The sequence below is a fragment of the Daktulosphaira vitifoliae genome, unplaced genomic scaffold, assembly GCF_025091365.1.
Source record: "Daktulosphaira vitifoliae isolate Bord-2020 unplaced genomic scaffold, ASM2509136v1 Scaffold_1, whole genome shotgun sequence".
NCBI lineage: Eukaryota > Metazoa > Arthropoda > Insecta > Hemiptera > Phylloxeridae > Daktulosphaira > Daktulosphaira vitifoliae.
Window position 1 is genome coordinate 6744865 of NW_026099572.1, and position 21206 is coordinate 6766070.

General features: G+C 28.0%; 3 protein-coding genes and 1 long non-coding RNA gene across 10 annotated transcripts in view; 2 read left to right on the forward strand and 2 right to left on the reverse strand.

The window, feature by feature from the left end:
• Positions 1-21206, forward strand: part of LOC126910446 (lysine-specific histone demethylase 1A-like) — a 357992-nt gene that overhangs the window by 205768 nt on the left and 131018 nt on the right. The gene's annotated exons all lie outside the window — the stretch shown is intronic.
• Positions 138-20429, reverse strand: LOC126894639 (possible lysine-specific histone demethylase 1-like). 6 transcript variants are annotated; one of them, XM_050666062.1, is made up of 5 exons: positions 20413-20429; positions 3794-3949; positions 2175-2572; positions 937-1120; positions 138-310 (listed from the first exon to the last, which is right to left on the reverse strand). In XM_050666062.1, coding segments are annotated over exons 1-5 (864 nt in total). In that variant the 5' UTR covers positions 20414-20429; the 3' UTR covers positions 138-185. The 6 variants fall into 6 exon arrangements, with proteins under 6 accessions (XP_050522019.1, XP_050521790.1, XP_050521861.1 ...); XM_050665833.1 differs by lacking the exon at positions 20413-20429 and adding an exon at positions 16816-16879; XM_050665904.1 differs by lacking the exon at positions 20413-20429 and adding an exon at positions 13305-13547.
• On the forward strand, positions 12813-17551 carry LOC126895819 (uncharacterized). 2 transcript variants are annotated; one of them, XM_050668110.1, is made up of 4 exons: positions 14270-14504; positions 14991-15036; positions 15675-15771; positions 17146-17539. In XM_050668110.1, exons 2-4 carry the CDS (start codon positions 14992-14994, stop codon positions 17406-17408), a joined length of 405 nt encoding a protein of 134 aa, XP_050524067.1. In that variant the 5' UTR covers positions 14270-14504; position 14991; the 3' UTR covers positions 17409-17539. The 2 variants fall into 2 exon arrangements, with proteins under 2 accessions (XP_050524148.1, XP_050524067.1); XM_050668191.1 differs by lacking the exons at positions 14270-14504; positions 14991-15036 and adding an exon at positions 12813-12996 and having other exon boundaries at positions 17146-17551.
• Positions 14517-16792, reverse strand: LOC126896454 (uncharacterized). Its single transcript, XR_007701856.1, has 3 exons — positions 16644-16792; positions 16528-16585; positions 14517-14910 (listed from the first exon to the last, which is right to left on the reverse strand). It is a non-coding gene; the product is annotated as an uncharacterized LOC126896454 (long non-coding RNA).

Genomic DNA, 21206 nt, shown 5'->3' on the forward strand with positions numbered 1-21206 from the left:
ATCTTCTTGTGAAGTATAATACGATAATTGTCGCAAAACCTTAAAGCTAAAATATTTTTATAATTGAAAATGAACAAAAATGAAAAAATTATAGTGTGTATGACGTATTGAAATAAGGAAACCGTTTANAACAAAAATGAAAAAATTATAGTGTGTATGACGTATTGAAATAAGGAAACCGTTTATTAAGGAGATTTAGGAACCGCATAAGGGCATCCTAGTAACTTATCGCAAATTCTACCGCCCTCGCGAAGTCCACTTAGAAAAGCACCGTGTACCGTAGCTGGATAATTTCGTATGGTGTGCTCACCTAAAAAAATACAACGTATTTTGAGTCCTTCAATAGGTAAATTCCATCTCTGTCGAGTAATATTAATACATATTTCAGAGCCCACATTAATTTACAGAAAGCTGACAAATAAAAGAGCGTCTGGTATTTCTGAGAGTATGTGAAAGAAATTAATTTCTCCCTGGAAAAAACGATGGTGACGCACACATCAACCCCTTCGTCGTTACGGTTATTAATCTGTTTGACAACTGTATTACTACACAAGAGTAATCGGTTAACACGTCAACGTCGTGTCAGTAGACTCGAAGAATAATAATAAATAATAATATATCAGAGTTTACAACCAGAAACGTACGAGATTGGGTTTACACTTTACTTATTCTATAGTTCTACAGTGAAGAAGTGTTTTGAGGATATATAACACTCAAAAGGATTTACATATCATTACTATCATTTTGTTATTTTTAAAGAGCCGTAAAATCATTGAATAATAAGTTGACAAAAAACAGGATCTGCCCATAAAAGGCAACTATCTGAACACCAGAATTTTCACTAATATACTAACTTGACATATTCTAATTTAACTTTATTTACACCGAAATATTGTTAAATGTCATCAATTTAAAACAATATAGCGCTTTATTTACCTGCGAAAAAAATTCGTTCACTACCATCCAATGCTGGTGGCTCGTCTGAATTATCCGACTGTGTAGCAGATACGGGAGCAGCTAGTAAGTCATAGTCAGATCCAGAAGCGCCTACGGCTACAAAAGAATAAGATCCTCTAGCCCATGGATCAGATCTCCAGCGTGTCACGACAGTTTCTTTAGGCTGAAAAATCATTTCAACATTTTTAATCACAATATTTCAATTAAAATCTAATCATAAATCTAACAATTTTCATGATTTTATTTTTGAACCGAAAAATTTCATCAACAAAAGATCTTATGAGTAAAAGCCTCTATAAAACTTATAATTATACCCTCTGTTAAACGTGAAATTTTATTTTAAACGAAAAAAAAAAATCAAATTAATTCATACATTTAAAATTCAAAAAACCCGCTATTGTGTAAAATTATACAACTCATCAAGATTTATAAAGATGTATATTCCTAAAAAGATTTATAAGTAAAATTATAACATTAACTTCTAGGTTACGTTCATTTTATTTAATTAAGTCATCTATTTATAAATTCCTAAAGCTTTAAACGATTGACTAGATGATAAAAGTGTCATTGGCATTTATAATTAAATAGCGAAACAACATTTTTTTATGGAAACGGATAAAGTGAGATTTTTAGTCATTCACAATTATTTGAATATTGGCGTTCTGCTAGTAAATTAAAATACAACATCCCAGTCAAGTATTTAATCGTAAGATAATGCTACAAACAAATTTTTTCCAATTTAGTAGTACTACAAAGATTTATGAGGTTGGTTTTGAATGAGGAAGATTGCCCAATATGATAGTTGAGAGTAAGAATTTGACATCAAAAACAACTATAGTAATTTACGATGACGCTGGTTGATTTATATTACATTTAAAATGTTAATTTTTTAACGCCGAAAACCTACTTTTAATATGTTTCGTTTCTTAATAACATACTTCAAGAAGACAATTCAAAAACAATTATTAACACATTTACGTTACAAATATACCCATATAGAAAAACAATAAATTTAATTTATGTCAGACGAAATATACATTATATTTAATTCTACAGAAACAATAGCGTGTAGAACAACATTTTTTTTTAATTTTTCCATTTTAAGTATTAAAAAATTATTTCAAATGCAATGGTACGAAATATAATAATAAAACGATTACAATAAAATTTAAAAAAAAACAATTTTTTTATGAAACTTAAAATAATAATCTACTTACATCTGGAACGTTTGCAGTGCCAAATATACCTCTCAATACTAACATACAACGGGCTGTAATAACATCATCCGTAGCTTCTTCTAAAACATTAGCAGCTTCGCCGGCCACCAAAGCTAAAAGAACGGGAGCTCGATACAAATTCCAAAACAAAAACAGTTCTCCTCGGCTGGAAGTGGTAGTACCGATGTGTCCAAATAAATTTCCGTTGGGATCCCAAAAAATTCGATCAAAACACAAGACGACTTTATTCAAATTTCCAAAACCAAGACGTTGAATAGCAGCAACCTTCCACTCGGGCAATGGCGGCGAAAATTTAATAGTATTAGGAAGCGATTCAGTTTTTTGATTGGTCGATTGTTTTAATACTCCCAGGGGCAATGTGCAGAGAACGACATCACCTAAAAATACACGAATAAGTTAGAATCGTGTCACAAATATACTTATTTATTTTACTCGATACCCTTTAAAAAACGCAACAAGCTCATTTAATTTTATAGCTATACGATATAAATAACTTTCAGTGTTACCCACATATAAAATTCAGAAATATATTTAAAATATTAATCAATAATTGAAAAATTTTTAACTCAAAAACTTCAAAAAAATTATGTAATTAAATCTTATATAAATTGCGTTAAAAAGTAAATTTTTTATATTTAAAATCCTCGTAACGGTATTGATGACCTCACTTGGCTCATTTTTTTTGTTGTTTATCCTAAACTAGTTTGCGGCACCTATTTTGTCGCAGTTTTCGATATATTTCAATATAAAAATATTACAATAAATATACGATTAGAGTAAGTTTTCAAATGAATAATATATTCGCTTTGAAATTTATTAATTAAATCTTATAAAAACAAAACAAAATATAATTGTTAAAATAATATAAAATTTGGCAAATGAAACTCAACTATAAACAACGGAAAGCGATTTTATTTTTAAAAGAAAGTTGCCATTTACATTTATTTCAACAAGGGAGTAATTAAGAAAAACGTTCAAAACACGAAAAAAGATTATTGAACCCCGATGTAGCTTTTGGGTCCTCGTCAAAGCAAAAGCAACCCTTTAGTCCTTTTTTTTGTTTAGTATTTTCGGTTATAATTAAAAACTTGCCGCCAAGTACATCATTGCGCAAACACCGCAGAATTTATTAAACGTTTCGGCGGCCATTGATTATTAGATTTTAAATGCATATTCAGTGATAACCCGTATAAATGAGGGTAAAAAAATCATTTGAAGTGCAAACAATAAACGGCTGACCGACATATTTGGCCGTATTGACCAACGAATCGTTTAATACAAGCTCGTGTATGTTGGCTGTACAAATAGGTTGATTTTATTTGCATTGAGATGGTTTTACAGTGCTTTCCATTTGAAATTCAAGCGCAAAATCGAAAAATAATACTAAATGTGTTATTTAAACGCATCAATCAATCCCAGGCAATTGTTGGTTCGATTATTGGTCGCAAAACACCGGTAAACGTTTTAATGTGTTTCGTCGTTGGCAATTCACCAACATTTAAGTACGTCATTCGCCCGCTGTAATTGTAGGCACAATGTGTTTACATAAAATATCCCTTGATCGTATTTCCTATGAGTGAAGCTAACAACATATTTACCTTTGTAGGTTTGTCCAGCAGCGTTGCTAGAACGCGGATTGTAAGTGGATACTTCGACGCCGTTGGGACCGTAATGGATGTGTTTGACTGCAGTGTTTAGTTTAATGTCCAGTCCTTCAGCCAAAGCGACAGGAACACATGAATATCCGTTGCGCACTGAAAATAAAATTACCGATACGATTTTAATTAGAAAATTAAGAAGGGTAAATAATGAAAAATACATGGGAAACGTGTCATATTTTATAAATTACTCGTTGTGCACGACAATATTCGCAGAGAAAAACAGCCTCGACGATTGAAATTTTAGAAAAGCCTTAGAAAATGTACCAACATTATATTTTTACTTTTAGAAGGCGCATAATTAAATTCCGAATTCTCGTCAGATTTATTGAGAATAAGTTTGATTTAAATGAAATCTTCAATGAATGAGCTCGTCGAAGCGTCATGCGTTTATTTCTCAACAATTTCGTCAGAGTCGCGAGGGACAAATTTAATCAAAGTAATATGTAAACTCGTATTCAAAGATAAATTCTTGTGAAACTTTTATCTTAACATACTCCGCGCTATTCGAGAACAGATTGTGAGATACCTATTGTCTGATGGACTCAGACGACTGACTTAGGAGAAAACACACTACTAACTTGTTTTACGGTATAAAGATAGAACAATTTCACTAAATGCACGTGGAAGAAGAAACGAAACAGTTTCCCGTGAAACCTCTCCCCAGCGATTTCCCAAAACGTTAAATTATAACGTAACGACTTCATAGAAACACCGCTCGTTGACGGGCACATACGAATTTCAGTATTACGGCCGTTTTGGGAACTTTGGACTTTTGTTTATGACTAGAGTTAATTATTGTGACGACGGAGCGTAATAAGATTTTCGCGGAGAACATCCTTTTCATGAACATAATGTTTTACACAAAAGCTAAATGACTAAGGCAAGCGAGAATTGATGGAAAGAGTGCGAGGCAGTTTTCGTATGTTGGCAGTTAACATGTGTGTGCTAATAGAACAACGATACGTTTGGTGTCATAAGAGCTTCTTGTTAAGCCAATCTAATGAAAATTTGTAGTCGGGGAATTTATGGTTTGAGCACATGTGCCATAACCGAAAAATAAAGTGCACATCAAAGAATGATTTTGCTTTTAAGAACCAACATTTGATACATTTGTTGTTTTAAATATTTTACAAAATAGATACACGTCATAAATACATTTTTTTTACTTTAAAACAGTCTTTTGGAAGTAAATCAAGTTATTATTTTTGCATTTCTAATAAATTAACAGTAAAAAATAAATCTTTTCATATAAAAAAAAAGTGTCAATATTTATAAAATTGTCTACACAATGTAGCACAAAAAACAGATTGATAACTACTAATAATATTATATATATTCAATGATCATTTCGATAACCGTTTAAATATCCATTTATTTTTATTTCTAAATAAAAAAAATAGTTCAAATCAAAAAAAAAATACATGTCTTCAAACTGTAAAACGCTCACTATAATTTTAAAGTTATGGTTTCATGATAAATTAAAAATAATAAAATAATTGGTATTTTTATGATAATTGCTATCAAAATGTTAACCAAATTTTTATTAATCAATTATTTGATTTAAATCGATTGATAATTGTAGATGATTAATTCAAGTATGTAAATATAAAATGATTCTGAGGTAACTTTAAGAACAACAAAGAAAACAATAATGATTAGATTTGAAAAAGTGGAAAGTAAATAGTTATTTCAGTGATTCACAACAAAATATGTAAACTAGGAGAAATATATTTCACCCTTTTTGACTAAAAGTTTATTTCAGTATTTTGGAACACATTAATCTAATATGATCCAGAAATCATTACAAAAGGTCCAATGCAATAACCGATTATTTCCAATGTTTTTTAAAATTCATGTTTTTCAATTTTTCGATAGAAAATTGTTTTTTAAACAGTTATATGTATTCATCGGACATATCCGCCTACTAGAAAAACTCAAATAGACATGCCTGATATACCGAATGTAGCGTTTAATTTTTAATATTTTTTTCCAAGTATGAAGATATCCGGTTAATGTTCAATACTATTCTGATAAAAGATTAAATTCGGTTCAAAATAATTTGATATATAAGTTCAAGTATATTTTGAACGATGATATTAATGATGAATTTTTGTTCTAGGAGCATTACAAACAAATTTTTATACTAAATACTTACTCCAGCTGAATATTCCAATCAAATATCTACAGACTAATGTATATTAAAGATGTGAAGTGTTCAATGTAGGAGCACAACCGTTGGGAATTAAACTGTAATACTACTCGTAGCGCATTATTGCATTTATAAAACAGACTATTGTATCCAATTGCAATTGGGTATATGTAATTTTCTGAGATACGATAACAAGTTGTTTTTTATAGCCATCTTAGAGAGATTTAAAATAAACTCCTTACAATACGCGATAATATTCAGGGTTTTTTTTTGTTTCTTTTCTAAGAGCGCAAACAAAGTGATTTCGGAAACACTTCCGTCTGCTGAATAGCATTCACTTACTAAAATGAGTACCTCGGCAACAAAAGACCTTATCGCCGATACACTTTTGTGTATTAAATAGAAACTTTATTAAATACGTAACTTTGTAGCATTGTGAATTTTACACAGCCTTATTACAAATTATTATTATTAATATGTCACTACAAGACTTGGTACGATTTTGTCTCCGTTCTAATAAAAGAGTTACGCGGCTCGCATTAAAACGAATTAATTCGATAATTTAATAACAATTTAAATCTGTAACGCAAAAGCTATTGGACCGAATACTCCAGACGATGTTAAGAAAAGTTTTATGGGGCAGCCTTTGAGAGTGTAATTTAATTACGAATTGTAACTGGCGTAAAACGTATTCGCGGCAACTCTTGGAGACTTTACAGTGGCTAAATGTTGGTTAATAATTATTTGAAACGCCAATTCTCTAGAGCATTTTTAAGGGTTTTTAAATTCTAGATGTTCGTACTCTGTGACTAAATGTGTTTTATTACTATCGCCGTCGGTTAACGATCATTAACCAGTCCGAATACTTAGGAAAATGTATTTTAATTTTCGCCAACAATAACGTTTTTATAGCTTTTGTCTTTACGATAACAGCATTGACGGCTGGTAATCGGAATTAAACTTTGGAAAATGCTCCGAAAACAAAGTAACAAACTCTAATTAAAAAGCTCAAGTACAAGTGTTCACAGCAGTTTTACATTAAGGTACGCGCACACAAATATTACAAGACGAATATTATTGTCGCCTTTAACATTTTCAAAAGAAATAATAGTGTTCTAAGAGAAAATATAAAATCATTTGGATGTACACACTTAAATGTCCGAATTTTCATATACATATACTGGAAGTATTTAAAGAAAAAATCTGATAAATAGCGTTGAAAATTTAATATTTGTGCACTAATTTTCGATACTAGAATGTAAAATTCAATGTGTAAAATTAACGCGTATGTTAAATATATCATACTGACGTATGGGAATTTTTCATAGTCTAGAGACTTTATAAAGTTCAGAAAACTAAATAACACAACCCTTTTTTAGAATTTCGTTACACTACTCGCAGTGTAACAAAGTAGTACACATATGTTTTTGCGTCGATCATACTATTTAATCTTATCGATCGACACATTTTGCGGAATTAATATTATAACAACTGGCTGTCGAACGGTGAAAATATTTCGCGTCCATTAACAACGTAGGAGTGGTACGTTTGCGTGGTAAATATACTGACCGAATATTGTTCACGTTGGTTGTTTTCTTTTTAGAATATAATCATTGGCGATTCTACCGAAATTTAACACTAATGGGACCGGATTGTTACTTAGTCTGTAGACATACGACGTACGTCGGACGAAAAAAGTCGGTCCGATTCAGATTAGGGTCAGATAAAGTCGAACTACAGACGGTTCAGTTATAATTGCTTCGATCAACACCACTTCAGCTATAGAAGACACGCATATCGTTACATCGAAATAGGGCTGTTGTCCATCTCCGCAGCCTGACCGACGGCATTTGCCACCGTGCGATCAATTACGCAGGTTTCTACATATTATTATTCTAAACTGATAAAACTGTCCGAATGACTTGTGTCAATTTTAAATTCAATCGAATAATCAATCTGTCTCAACGTCGACTGGTTAAGAACGTTTAAAGGAAAGCCGCGCGGTTTTGTTCTAATTACACGACAATAGGCGTACAAACTGCAGGAGAATCTGTTTCCAAATGAAACGTCACTTTTACTGCACAGCGTGTCGTTTATAAATTTCAAAAATATTGGACGCAAACATTAACTAAAAACATAAAATTCTCCTCGGCCGTGATAGAGAGAATGTTCAAGGGGACACGATTTTTAAAAAATGAATGCTTGAATTTTTAATTTTCTCCGCCAGAGTTTACATAAACCAACTACCTTTCATTTGATGTACGGCCACCTTATTGTGTTACGTGAGTGAACAAGTAATAATGTGCTTAATGGCCTCGGTGGCTTAATTTTACGATGGTAGCGAGATTAACTCAAAGCTTTTCCAGTGTATACCTATTACAATCTATAATAGCTGACACTCTCTACTTGAAAAGGGGAGGTCGAAGGCCACAAATCACGGGTTGAGCTTTGCTGGACTTCTAATTTCAATTAGAAACGTGACACTACCGTCTTCTGTTTGCCCCTTTTTCCCACATTAAAGTCTTACGGCCGCGAGTACATGTTAAGCAAAAGACAATCTACGTTTCTATCTCTCTCTCGTAAAGCACCCACAAAACAATATTTTCCATCAAAGCTTTTTAATGACACGAAAAGTGATGCAATTGAACACACCGAGTTTACACCTTGAGCACACAATTAATACGATTTTCACAATGAGTAATCATCGACATCGGGGTGTTCAAATGTGAATCTACATTTAATGAGGTGGAATCTTTAAGAGTTTCCACATGTTAATACAACGTTTTGTGAAAAAAGTTTTAATAATAAGTAGTATTTGCAACACTTCTATCAGTAGTACAAATTATGCAATAAAATTTCTTTCTACTGACACCTCAATGAAACTAACTATTGATGTACTAAGTCATCACACAGGCATAGCTCAATTCACTTTAATGTACACTATAAGTTTGATAAGGAACAATACAGTTATTCCTAAAAAATAATAAAACTGTAAAATTAAACTTGAGATACACCCGAGACAAAATATTTGTTCTACTTATTAACAGAAAATTGTAGTAATAAATAATTAATTGAAAATTATTATCGATCAATATTTTTAAATACTTAAAAAAAAAACAATGATAAAATATTGACGAGATAGCAAATTAATTCGCTCAACAATTTGTTTCAAGTGCTTACTATTCATATAATAGAGATATTTAAATATAGAGAATATATTTTTTTTTTAGTTTTTTTGATGTTGATTTAAGAACAAAGGCTACAAGTAAAAGCTTCATAATTTATAGTTACCACTACTTTGAACATGAATTTTCCATTAGAGATTATAAAATGATGTAAAAAATAGACAAAGTGGACTAAAGAGTAGCAAGTCATCATTTAATTAATTTTGGTTGAAACACGACGTTTCAGTGCTAAAATACAAAATCAAATTTTATGTATTTTAGATTTAGATTGATATGACGAGCAAAAATTAACAAGCTGATAATTAATTTTGGAAAATTATTTTAAGAACTAGTTACATTTAAATAATTAGAATAAATAGATTAGGTGTATAGTAGTAAACTAGGTTCAAAAACTTACCCCTCACTTAGTCTACATGTACCGGTATGTTATAAATTTTTAACAATAAAACATATTTTTTGATATGATCTAAGAGTGTACCAACATGAATATTATTATTAAAGGACAAATTTCAAACACGTCTTTTACAGAGAATATTTTTAAAATATAAACTATAAAATAGTTAGGGATACTATAGTTTGTAAAGCCACGTTAGCGACTTCGAAATAACTTTAAGATTTACGACTTAAACACGTGCAAACAATGAGTATAACATCTAATAAAGGTATGAGTTACATAATATATAACTTAATACACAGCCAGGTATATAAATCTTTGTAGCAAACACGTTCAAGTAAAAAAAAATTCATTATGTGTATTCATTGACAGAAAGAACTATCTCAGTAATAATAAATTATACCGCAACAAAATAAAAGTAAAAAGTTTCATTGCGGTTTTTATTTTAAAAAAAAGATAAAATATNTGGTTTTAATTTTAAAGAAAAGATAAAATATAAAAGTTGGCTTGATACAAAATAACCGACATTAAGTTCCGTTATGATTTTCTCAACTATTAATTCTGATGTAAAAATACATATTGTTGGCATCTTGTTAAAATAAAGGAAGCAATAGTTTTGCAAACACAATAGAAACATTGTTATCTCAAAAGGAGCATTGACGGGGAGCTCTTAAGATATTTACTTTGCAACTTAAGTTTCATTTATTTATCAACGAAATTATTTATCAAAATTACTTTCCTTCGTTTTCTTTTTCACCAAATCTCACATACGTTGGAACAGCCACTATAATCCTCGTTTCAAGTTTCCCTTATTCACTAATATCTCTCTGTTTACTTCCCGCACTTTTATGTATCCCTTAATGACCCGCACACTGAGCATTCCCTACTTATTAAGTTTAACCTAAAAGCTACTAGCTTTCCTTTTAATCTCTTTCACACTGCTTGATTTCAAATCAAGTCTCATCATTCTCAAATAATCAATGTTATCTAACGACCACAGTTAATAGACAAATAAGTACCCGTTCTTTTTATAGAATAACTTTTATAACGCAAACGTTTTCAAACAAATACATAAAAATTGATGAAATTTACACAATAAACCATTTATTACATCATGTATCATCATAACAGTTATTTGTACATTTTTACTGTAATAATAGTTTAAAATAGTTCATAAATTTAAGCAATTGTTTCTTCAAAACGATTTTATTTATCGCGTATTTCAATATAAATAGACCACTTTGAATAACAAACCGTTTTGACATTACGGCAACAGTATCGGTTCTATATTCAAACATGTATATTAGAAAATGAAAAATTACCCTTAAAAATTATATCTAGGTTATAAAGAAAGCTTTACTTAACCACAAAGTTATGTTGGGTAATGGTTGCTCCCAAATTACTCAAATTTACCCACGTTTGTTTAACCGTGCGTCCTACTTATGTACAGTAAATAACAAGACTATATTAAAACTCAATTTATCAAGAATTATAAGACCCGTTAAGCCACTTAATAATCCCGGATAAAGATACCATAGTAAATTATGGTGCATTATAGTAGATTTTGGATCATTATATGCGTTAATTTAAGCCATTTGAACAAAGAGAGTCATTAATCGTAATAAGTTGAAACACGTGGTTATTAAAATACTAATAATTAAGTCCATAAAATATCAAGTTGTAGAATAACTAAAAAGACGGACGTTAGATTAAATCAATGAAGATCATTTGTCTGGAATTCTTTGTTCGGTACACGTTGAATTCTGTAAAAATAACTGAACTACTAGAACCTAAATAAAATAATTTACAGTTTACGATGTCTTAAAAAAATATAATATTTGTAAAATCATAATTATACACAAAAAATGTATAGCGTCTAAGTAAATAAAATAAGAATAGACTTTAAGAAGGAATAAATGTCTTCAAACAATAATTTTAGTATATCTCTTGTAATCGGTGAAGTGCGCTGAATAAAGAACAGTTTTTTTTACATCAAATCGACTACTTTCATTTCCATGCAATAATAAAAGGGTTCACAAAAAACTACCACTTCGGCAGCTGACCATTACCAATGAAATATTAACGAAGGAGTCACTAAAATACAAAGACACGATGTAGGTGTCAGCCGAGTAAATGTATTTTTCTTGTAGCCCGTGCCATAAGAACTCCTGAATCCACCTAATTACCATACCCATAAAACAACTGCAGTCGTTGCGTTTGGCTTAACTAAGAATAAATGAAACATATAAGCATTGTCACAGAGAAGAGAAAAAGAGATATAGATAAATAAGTCAGTTGTGTATTTAATTTATACAAACTAACGAAAAGATATATTCACTAGAATCCATCAAAACAGCACACGTAAAGAGACGTCGTTTATTTTAAGACTATTTATGTTATTACAATTCTTTTAGATCCCGTAAAAACTCACACAAGGTATCATGACATTTCAATTACAATAACAAACAAGACTACTTCGGGTGATAATGTATAAGACTGAACGCATTTTTCCTTTTTTTTTAATAAATTGAAAAGAATACACAAAACACATTGTTTTCGCTCTATATTTGTCGTTGTCTCTTGATTCTGTGTCATGTGTCGCCATACATGGCGTGCTGAGTAATAATATGATAAAAATAAGTTCGCTTTGTTTTAATTATGTTTTTACTTTTGTTGTTTGCAATTTTTTGTTACCAAATGCGAAATAGGAAATTCACACGAAACGAAGCCAGTGTAGGTTTTCCACTAAATCCATTGCACAAACATTTCCATTCTTATGGCTAAATATGATATTCACTTAAAGCGTAGATCACCAACAAACTCCGGAAATATTATGTTAGCAAATCTCGATACAAATATATGATACGATTAATAATGTACAAGGTAACAATAGAATTCGAATTTTTTCGTATAAATTTCGGGGAGTAGTAAATTACTGTTTTTGTATTATGTACGTGTAAACTGAATGTGTTATTGGCTTTTTGCCCAGTCGGAATCCAACAGATTTTTTGAATATTTCATACGCTTAACTAATTTATGTTACATAAGTATTTATAAACACAATTATGAAAGTGCCAACTCTTGTATGTGTATTTTGTCTATTTAAGATTACATAATATTTTATAATTCTAACACTTATCATTTATGAGAATTATTTCTAATAACACATATTTATATATNTACTCAAAAAAGATGTAATAATATTGGTTCATAACCTATTTACAGAGCTATAAGCATTAAAGCATCAACCGCAAAACTCCATTTTATATTAAAATTGATTTTTATTTCTTGTAAAACAAATGATTTTAGAAATTAAAACAAATATAGTTTTTAGTGAAAATATGAACTGTTTATGAAATGACGATATTTGGCGACAGACTTTTAGTTACAAGCATGTTCGATTTTTATAAAAGTGAGTAAAGTGTAAAATATATATTTATATTTTTATTTTTAAAAAGTAACATATTGACGGATTTTTGTTTATTTATAAGAAATTATTTTGATATTTTACCATCACAAAATGACTTTTTTTCATACAATTACATGACATAACTCAATAAAAAACATAGGATGTATTTTATATCATTACTTCGAGAAATTTAATATGCAGTTGCGTTGGAAGAACATAACAACTATATTGTTTATAAGCTATGAGTTTTAAATGTCATATTGTACCATCATTTAATTTGTAAATTCATTCATAAGAATGTAAGTGTTTACCTGGAATAAGAATTAGTTTACAAACAACATAATAAATCATTCGAATAATATGTCATTCTGTTGAGATCGTTATTTTACACAAACTACAAGACGATTACATTATGCATACGATCGTGATCGTCAATAATTTCATTAAAACGTAGTACAAAACTGTACAAACGAAATACATAGATAAATATAACAAATATTGTAAAATTTATCAAAACAGATTTATACATTATATTTATGATTTTTAAAACTTTCCAAGTTTATTTTATGGTATTCGATTTATACAAAAAAAACACAAGATTTATACAGTTAAAATTAGTACATTTTCTCTAAAAAAATCAATAAGATAAATGAACACTATGTCCTCTAGCGTGATGTGTGACAAAATAAAAATAACTTGACTAGTATACAATGAAAGGCTGGGCTCTCATTAAATGGTTTTATGGAAAAGCGCATAAGGTTACAATTTCTGTGCCTATTGGGTACAATTTGTTTTAGACGCAACAACATTGACTATATTGTATCTAGTATCGTTTTGTTACAATAGAACAAAACAAAGTGCAATATCTACCTTTGCCTAGAAATAAATTAATACATAAAACAACCATGTATACAGAAAAAGCTCGCTTTGAGTATTTGAACACAATATGTCGCTGACAAAATAATTTATGTTAACTATATTTTATCGTACATTAAATACCTGCAAAGTTACGATACAATAAACAAATATAATGGATTGCCAAATAGTAATAAAATAATTTATGACTTATCTACTAGGTCACAATGAGTTACAACGATCTTAGAGACGAATGAATCAAACTTAATCTAAACCATCTGAAATATCCCTAAATAATCGAAGAATACTATAGAATTATCTAATGGCAATTTGTAAAAACCCATAAAAATATTTATTCAAGATTTTTCTAGTATTTTTTGTACCTATATAGTATAACTGCTATATACATATTTTTATATATATTTCATAACTGCTATGAGGATGATATTTTATCTGCTAAAATGTGCATTGAAATGTTTACAATTTAAGTATATGTGAACAAGTGTCCTTTATTTTTCTTTAATATTACATCATTGATATAATATATATTATGTGTTAAAAATCATTTGATGGCTAAAGTAAAATAAGAATTAAAAATTGAAGTAAGTAGATCCATAGCTCAAAGGCACACTGGATATAATAATTTTCAATATAAGGTAAGTTAGGATAACTATCAAGTAATTAAATAACAGTATTATTAAAGGACTAAATACTAATAAATTAAGTTGAAAAAAAAACTTAAAAAAATTTTTTTTTATATTTATTTAACAATATTATATATTTATTAACATTAGACAAAATCAAGTATGAAGTTACAAATGAAATAAATAGTTCAGAAAACTTCAAAACACTATTTTTTTATTATATTATTACTAATCGATTTTGTATGCAATTATAAACAATGTTTTTAAAACACTGGTCGACACACAATAAAAGATATTTTTTTTTTCACAAATAAAATAATTATTTATTTAATTTTAAATAAAAATGAATAAATTATAAATACATCCGTAAAAATTTTAAGCAATAGGACAATCCACGAAAGCTTCAACACGTTCATCACTGTAAAATTATTATGTTTTAGATTTGCTAATGAAATATTAGTGAATATAATTTTAATTTTATGTTTTTTTTTTTATTAGAATGACTTTGAATATATGTAAAATTTTCTTTTTACTATCAATTTTCGTAAGTAATATACTATTTATGATTTTTTTGGCTATGCCTTTCGAATTTAAAATGACATAATTTTGTTTAATTTATATCCAAAATATAATTTTTAATTTTAATATCGTTTAAATTTTTTATCAAAATAGCATTATTATCATTCAAGTAAAATAAAAATAATCTAAGAGAAACGTATGATGAATAAAGTATACAATGTTTGTAGTTTTCAATCGCTGTAGTCATTAATGTATTTAAGTAAAAATAGGAATATTACAGATAATTTTAGAATATTTTTTTCAATTTTCAAAAGATAAAAGTATAAGTATTCTTTTGTATAAATATATAAAGAGTGTTCAGTAAGTAAAAAACAGATCAGTTATTACAAAAAATGAGAACAATAAAAATCCGTTCATGACTTACTGATGACTTACATATATTTTTTGGGGATTATTGAAGAAGGATAAATCTCTGAATTGAGTAAATTTTTAGAATGAACTTATAATCATTTAAAATTATCAATGGGAAAAAAGAAAAATTTATAAATTACCAACTGATTAGGATAGTTAAGTAATCTTGTGTTATTATAGAAAACAAGAAATTTTTTTCAAACTTATAAATACTAATTAAATGATATTTAAAATGTTTTTGATATGTTGTAGAAATCAGTGACAATGGAAATAAAATATACAAAAAGAATGTTAACATTATATGCATGCATAAAAGAAGCAGGGGTAATTCAGGAGGTTATTGATACTGGTAAGTAAAAATTTATATAAACAAAAATATTTTCTATTAAAATTGTAATGCTATTTAAAGTAATATTTCTTATAAATTAACATCAAATAGAACTATACTAAATAATATAAACATAAATTAGTGTCGGCCCAAACCAAAATGACCCACTTTTGAATTTTTTAGAAACATATTTCATCATATATTTTCATTAATGAATATAAATAAGACATAAAAAATACGTGTAAATATCAATTCATAATTCAAAAACATCTGATTTCCTCTAATCAAAATGTTTAAACGAAAGAAAACGCAGATTATGCAGATGATAAAATAATCATATCAACAAATAAATATCCTATTATTGCCTGTATAATTTACAAAACCACATTTATTAATGGAAGTCTGGTATAATAATTAGAGGTTTAAGATTAATCAGGCTATATCAGCTCACACAACCTTTACTCTTAGGCTTGAACAATGTCCAAGTATTACTTTTTATGGCACTCAAATTTCCTCAACTCCATCAGTAAAATATCTTGGTTTAACTCTCGACCGCCGACTTATATGGACCCATCACACTAGTGAAAAATGACTACAATTAATACTCAGACATCGTATGCTTAAAACTTAAATAATTAATAATAAATACACAAACTTAGAAACAAAAATATTAATGCACAATTCTCTAATTAAACCTATTTGGAACTATGGCATCCAATTATGGGGTAATGCCAAAAAAACAAATTTAAATCGAATACAAACTTTTCAAAATATTACCTTTAGAAAACTAACTAACTCCCCTCCATAGATTTCCAACTTCACACTCCATACTGGCCTGAAAATTAAAACTGTGAAAGAAGCAGCAATTACTTATTATAAAAAATTCCACTCACGACTATTCTCTCACTCAAATCCCCTGGTAAAAGGTCTTTCCTCAAAAATTATTCCTGGTAATCATCCGAGACGATTAAAACGCAAATAGTGTAGAGATCTATTACTTTAATTAAAAAAAAAAAATATTTATACATATTTGTGTATGAAATATATATAAAAATATATGTATACTTAAAAGTGTCATCAATGGGTGGCTTCTTTTGTCAAGTTTTTTTTTCATGTGTTATTTTAATTTAGCCAATACTCTTATTGTTTCTTTTTTGGTACAAATTGCATATATATAAAAATTGAAATTGAATTTTTTAAGAATAAATTTTATGTGTTATTTAAAAAAAAAGAATTTTTATACTAAAATTTTTAAAAGAAAAAACACAGCAATAAGTATTAGTACATAATATTTACTGTGTAATTCTGGTAATAAATTAAAATGTTAAAATTATTTTTTCAAAAAAAAAAAAAATTATAGCTTTAAATTATAAACTTAGTTTTTTTTTTTTTCAGAAAATGACCAATTTAATGATAAAACTCAAAATATATTAAAACATTGGCAAGAAATTGCTGAAAGTCCTGAAAATATTAAAAAGGACTGGAAAGAAGAAATCAATTCTTTTTCAAATTCATTATGTAATAAAAATAAGGAATGTTTCACTTATATTGTGCAATGTTGTAAAAACTACCTTTACATGGGGTTTTCAAATAATTCCTTTAAAAATAATAATGAAAATGATTTAAAAACCTTATTTAATAAAATATCTATTGCATAATAAGATAAATTATGTATTAAAAACATATTTAAATAAACATCGTTAAATCACATGAAGAACTAAGAAAAATCTTTTAAATATTATATGTATAAAACCCATGTATATAATATTTATAAATAAGATTTGTAATACTTAAATATAGACATCTAATTTATTATAAGCATTTGGTTTTTTGAAATTTAAGGGTTATAGATGATTCTTGGAATAATTTTTTTTTAAGCTATGGTTTTTAGTTCGCTTAAAGATAAAGCTTATTTAAACAAATTAACTATATATGACAGTATGAATTCAATAATTTAAATTTAAAAAATACGAATATTACTATGTTACACAGCTCTTTCGCCTTGTCTATGCGTTATTATAAAAATAGAATTTTACAAAAACTCCCCGCCCTCACCTTGTTTTAATAATTCAATACTAATGTTTAAAAAAGAAACATTAAAAAAGTGATTATCGGTCAGTCAAAATATTATTTTATATACTTTCCATCTTTTGTAAAAATAATTATTAGTCCCATTCAACTATCAAAAATTACCTCTAAAACTACCATTCAAGGTAGGATACAGAATATTATGAAATTTTTTAGAGAACAAAATAAATTTTTGCTTATTTAACGTTCATAATAATTTTTAAACTACACGATGTTAGTCAAGTTAAAAGCGTGCGCCCTCACCTTGGAGCCGTCACTACTACCGTTATAAAAAATGTTTTAAAACCAACTCCATATTTATTATATTTTATAAAAAACAGTCATTAATTAATAAAAAAAAAATGAAAGTAGTTTTTTTAATAAATCAAACTCTATTTTATTTCCGAAAATTAATAATATCTATCTATTAATATATTCATCTATCTATGGAACATAACATAAACAAAAATTAATTGAATGAAATCCTTTTGCTATTTCAATTGTTCTAAATTATAGAATTGATCGAATTATACCTTGGTAACATATTCTTAAGTTTTTATATTTAAGAATATTTTATCATCTGTACAAACAATTCTAAAGAAATCTAAGGGGCACAGTTTATTAAAAATGAAATTATTAATACAATAATTTAATAGATATAAAATATAGTTTTGTTGACACATACTGTGTTAGTTAAATTTCAAAAAAATTATCATGAAACTACGCACAAATAACATTTAATGAAATAGAACGCTTTAAATTCCATAATTTATACCAATGCACAAATTACATTTAATTGTAACTTTTTTAAATTTCATCAAAATTCAAAGCAACCCAGATAGCAATTGTAAAAATTAAAGTTATAAAAAATTTTTATAATAATAATATAACATTATATGTCATAATAACGTTATAAAAATTATATTTGGTTCTTAATTCTAAACAAAAAAATTGATGAGTAGGAATTAAAAAAAAAAATTCATTAGTTTTACAATAATTTTAAATATTAAAGTGTTACGCGATTTCAAAGATTTCCCTGTATATGTTGTATCGTTCATTTCGACTATTGCCTAATGATCATCTTTACCTCAGGTTTTAGGAAAATGCGAATAGAACAAACATTATAACGGGGCTAAATTTATCTTTTCCTATTCTGAAAATATATTGATTAACAATAAACAATATTTTATAGATTTTGAGAGACTAAGACGCGTTAAGGAATATTTAGCAAATAAGTGTATAACTAAATAAACGGCATAAGCACTCTAAAAAGTAGTGACATATAAATTAATTAACTATATCAAAACTAATAACATTATTTAGAGGTAGAATACTAACAACTTCTAAAAGAAAAAATTGTATTTTATCTTATAGGGATTAGTGGGGAAAATGAAAATTGTGCTTAAAAATATATCTTCTTCTTCTTTTTCCTCGCCTTAATCACAACTACTTGGTGTCGGCCACCCTTATCCTAAACGGCTTTTTTGACACGATCACCCAAATCATCTACGCTTAAATCGCATTCAATAGCATTCCTTCATCTCTTTTTTGGTCTTTCTCTACCTCTTTCTCCATCAACATTCATTTCAATGACTGTTCTTACAGCTTCCCATTCTTCTCTCATCTTAACATGACCAAACCATCTAGGACTATTTCTCTCACCTTATCTACAATTGACGCTACACCTATACTGCCTCTTATATGGTCGATCTTTATCCTATCTTCTCTAGTCACTCCACTCATCCATCTAAGCATTCTCATTTCTGCTACACTCATTCTCTGCTCTATATTCCCATATATCATATAGCTGGTCTCACTACAGTCTTATAGAATTTACCTTTCAGTCTCATTGAAATTCTTTTACCGCATAACACACCAGACGCTTCTATCCATTTTAACCACCCAAGATTAATCCTGTGTCTTACATCCTCGTCAATACTACCGCTCTATTGCAAAGCTGACCCTAAATACTTAAAACTTTCCACCTTTCCTATCATGTCCTCAACTATTGTCACTGAACTTTTCATTTCACCTACCTTGTGTTCTCCTGTATCATAAAAATATATATAATTGTAAATATTTACCACTATCTAAATATGCAAACAATTTACATAAAATTTGGCTTAAACTTAATATAAATGCTAAAAGTAAAATACCACATAGCGTAACAAATATGGAAGAATAAAACTTTGAAGCAGATTATTTCGAAACAAATTTTTTTAAGATACCACCCTCTTGTACTAACAGTGCAATATTTAAATTAATATAGCTAATTATTATAACGTAAAAAACTTAAAATTATACATTTAGACTTCTCATAATTTTTTGTTTAGTAATTGCAATTTTATAATTATAACGTAATTCAAAGAAAAATAGTTATTTTAAGAACGCGAACACATTTTTTTTTAAACTATGAAAATTATCTTGATAGGCTTTAAAACAGGTGTACCTAGATAAAACAGTATTAAATTGTGTCCAACTTCTTTTAGGGTCATTTAAATAAATAAGGAGAGCAGAAAGTTTGTGTTATGGCAAATTTATAAATAGGAAATTACAAATTTACATATAATAAGTCTAATTCTAATATATTCTTACTAAACAAAGAATAGCTTCAGAAATTCGGTTCGACTAATTTTTTATTTATATATTTTCGTCTATACGGAGTGATTGTTTAACTATGACTCACACAAAACTTTTAAAATAAAAAAAGTAATACTATTTTTTCTTTTCGGTAGTTAATAGTTTTATATGTTCTAAAATGGTTTTTTTTTTTTAAATTTAATGAAGGCACATTTTTTAAAACATCAAAAATTGAATATGATTTTTAATATTCTACAGAACTATGATTAATAATTAGATGTTTAAAAATAATAAGTTGTAGTCAAGTAAGCTTGTATGTAATATTATCAATTTCGCAATAAACCATTAAGTTTTCAAAGTTATTTTAGTAAAAAATAAAAACTAAAAATATCAACATTAAACTGTCTTATAACAGCTGTATTTTTTGCAACATTTTCATTTATTACGTAAGTTAAGAAAAAAATTTCAAAATTATAGTGCTAATAGCTTTAACTAGATAGAAATACTACTTTATATATTGAAACAAATTAGTCATAAGTTGGCAAAAGGGCGAATACCCTCCTTAATATGACACCCGACCGGTGTCCATATAAAATTTTACTAGACTGTCATGATTAGTGACATAAATTAGGTTTTTTTTTCTACTTATCACTTTGTTTGGTAGCGATATTTTCCATAGAAAGCGACCATTTCAAAGTACTATCTAAAGATCATATAAATCTTAATCCTGCCCTGACATTAATGGTTATTAATTAGAATAAAAATTCAAGTTCATCATCTTGGAGTGGGGCATACATTAGCCTAATTTA

Bases quoted from the DNA above. Each gene is read 5' to 3' on its own strand.
- LOC126895819 (XM_050668110.1), top strand. From the start codon at position 14,992: ATGACTTTGAATATATGTAAAATTTTCTTTTTACTATCAATTTTC. The intron at 15,037-15,674 runs GTAAGTAATATA...GATATGTTGTAG, and splicing joins TCTTTTTACTATCAATTTTC to AAATCAGTGACAATGGAAAT. The intron at 15,772-17,145 runs GTAAGTAAAAAT...TTTTTTTTTCAG, and splicing joins TCAGGAGGTTATTGATACTG to AAAATGACCAATTTAATGAT.
- LOC126894639 (XM_050665833.1), bottom strand. From the start codon at position 16,864: ATGAAAAAAAAACTTGACAAAAGAAGCCACCCATTGATGACACTTTTA. The intron at 3,950-16,815 runs GTATACATATAT...TTTTATTTTCAG, and splicing joins CCCATTGATGACACTTTTAA to TGCGCAACGGATATTCATGT. The intron at 311-936 runs GTAAATAAAGCG...GTATTTTTTTAG, and splicing joins TGAACGAATTTTTTTCGCAG to GTGAGCACACCATACGAAAT.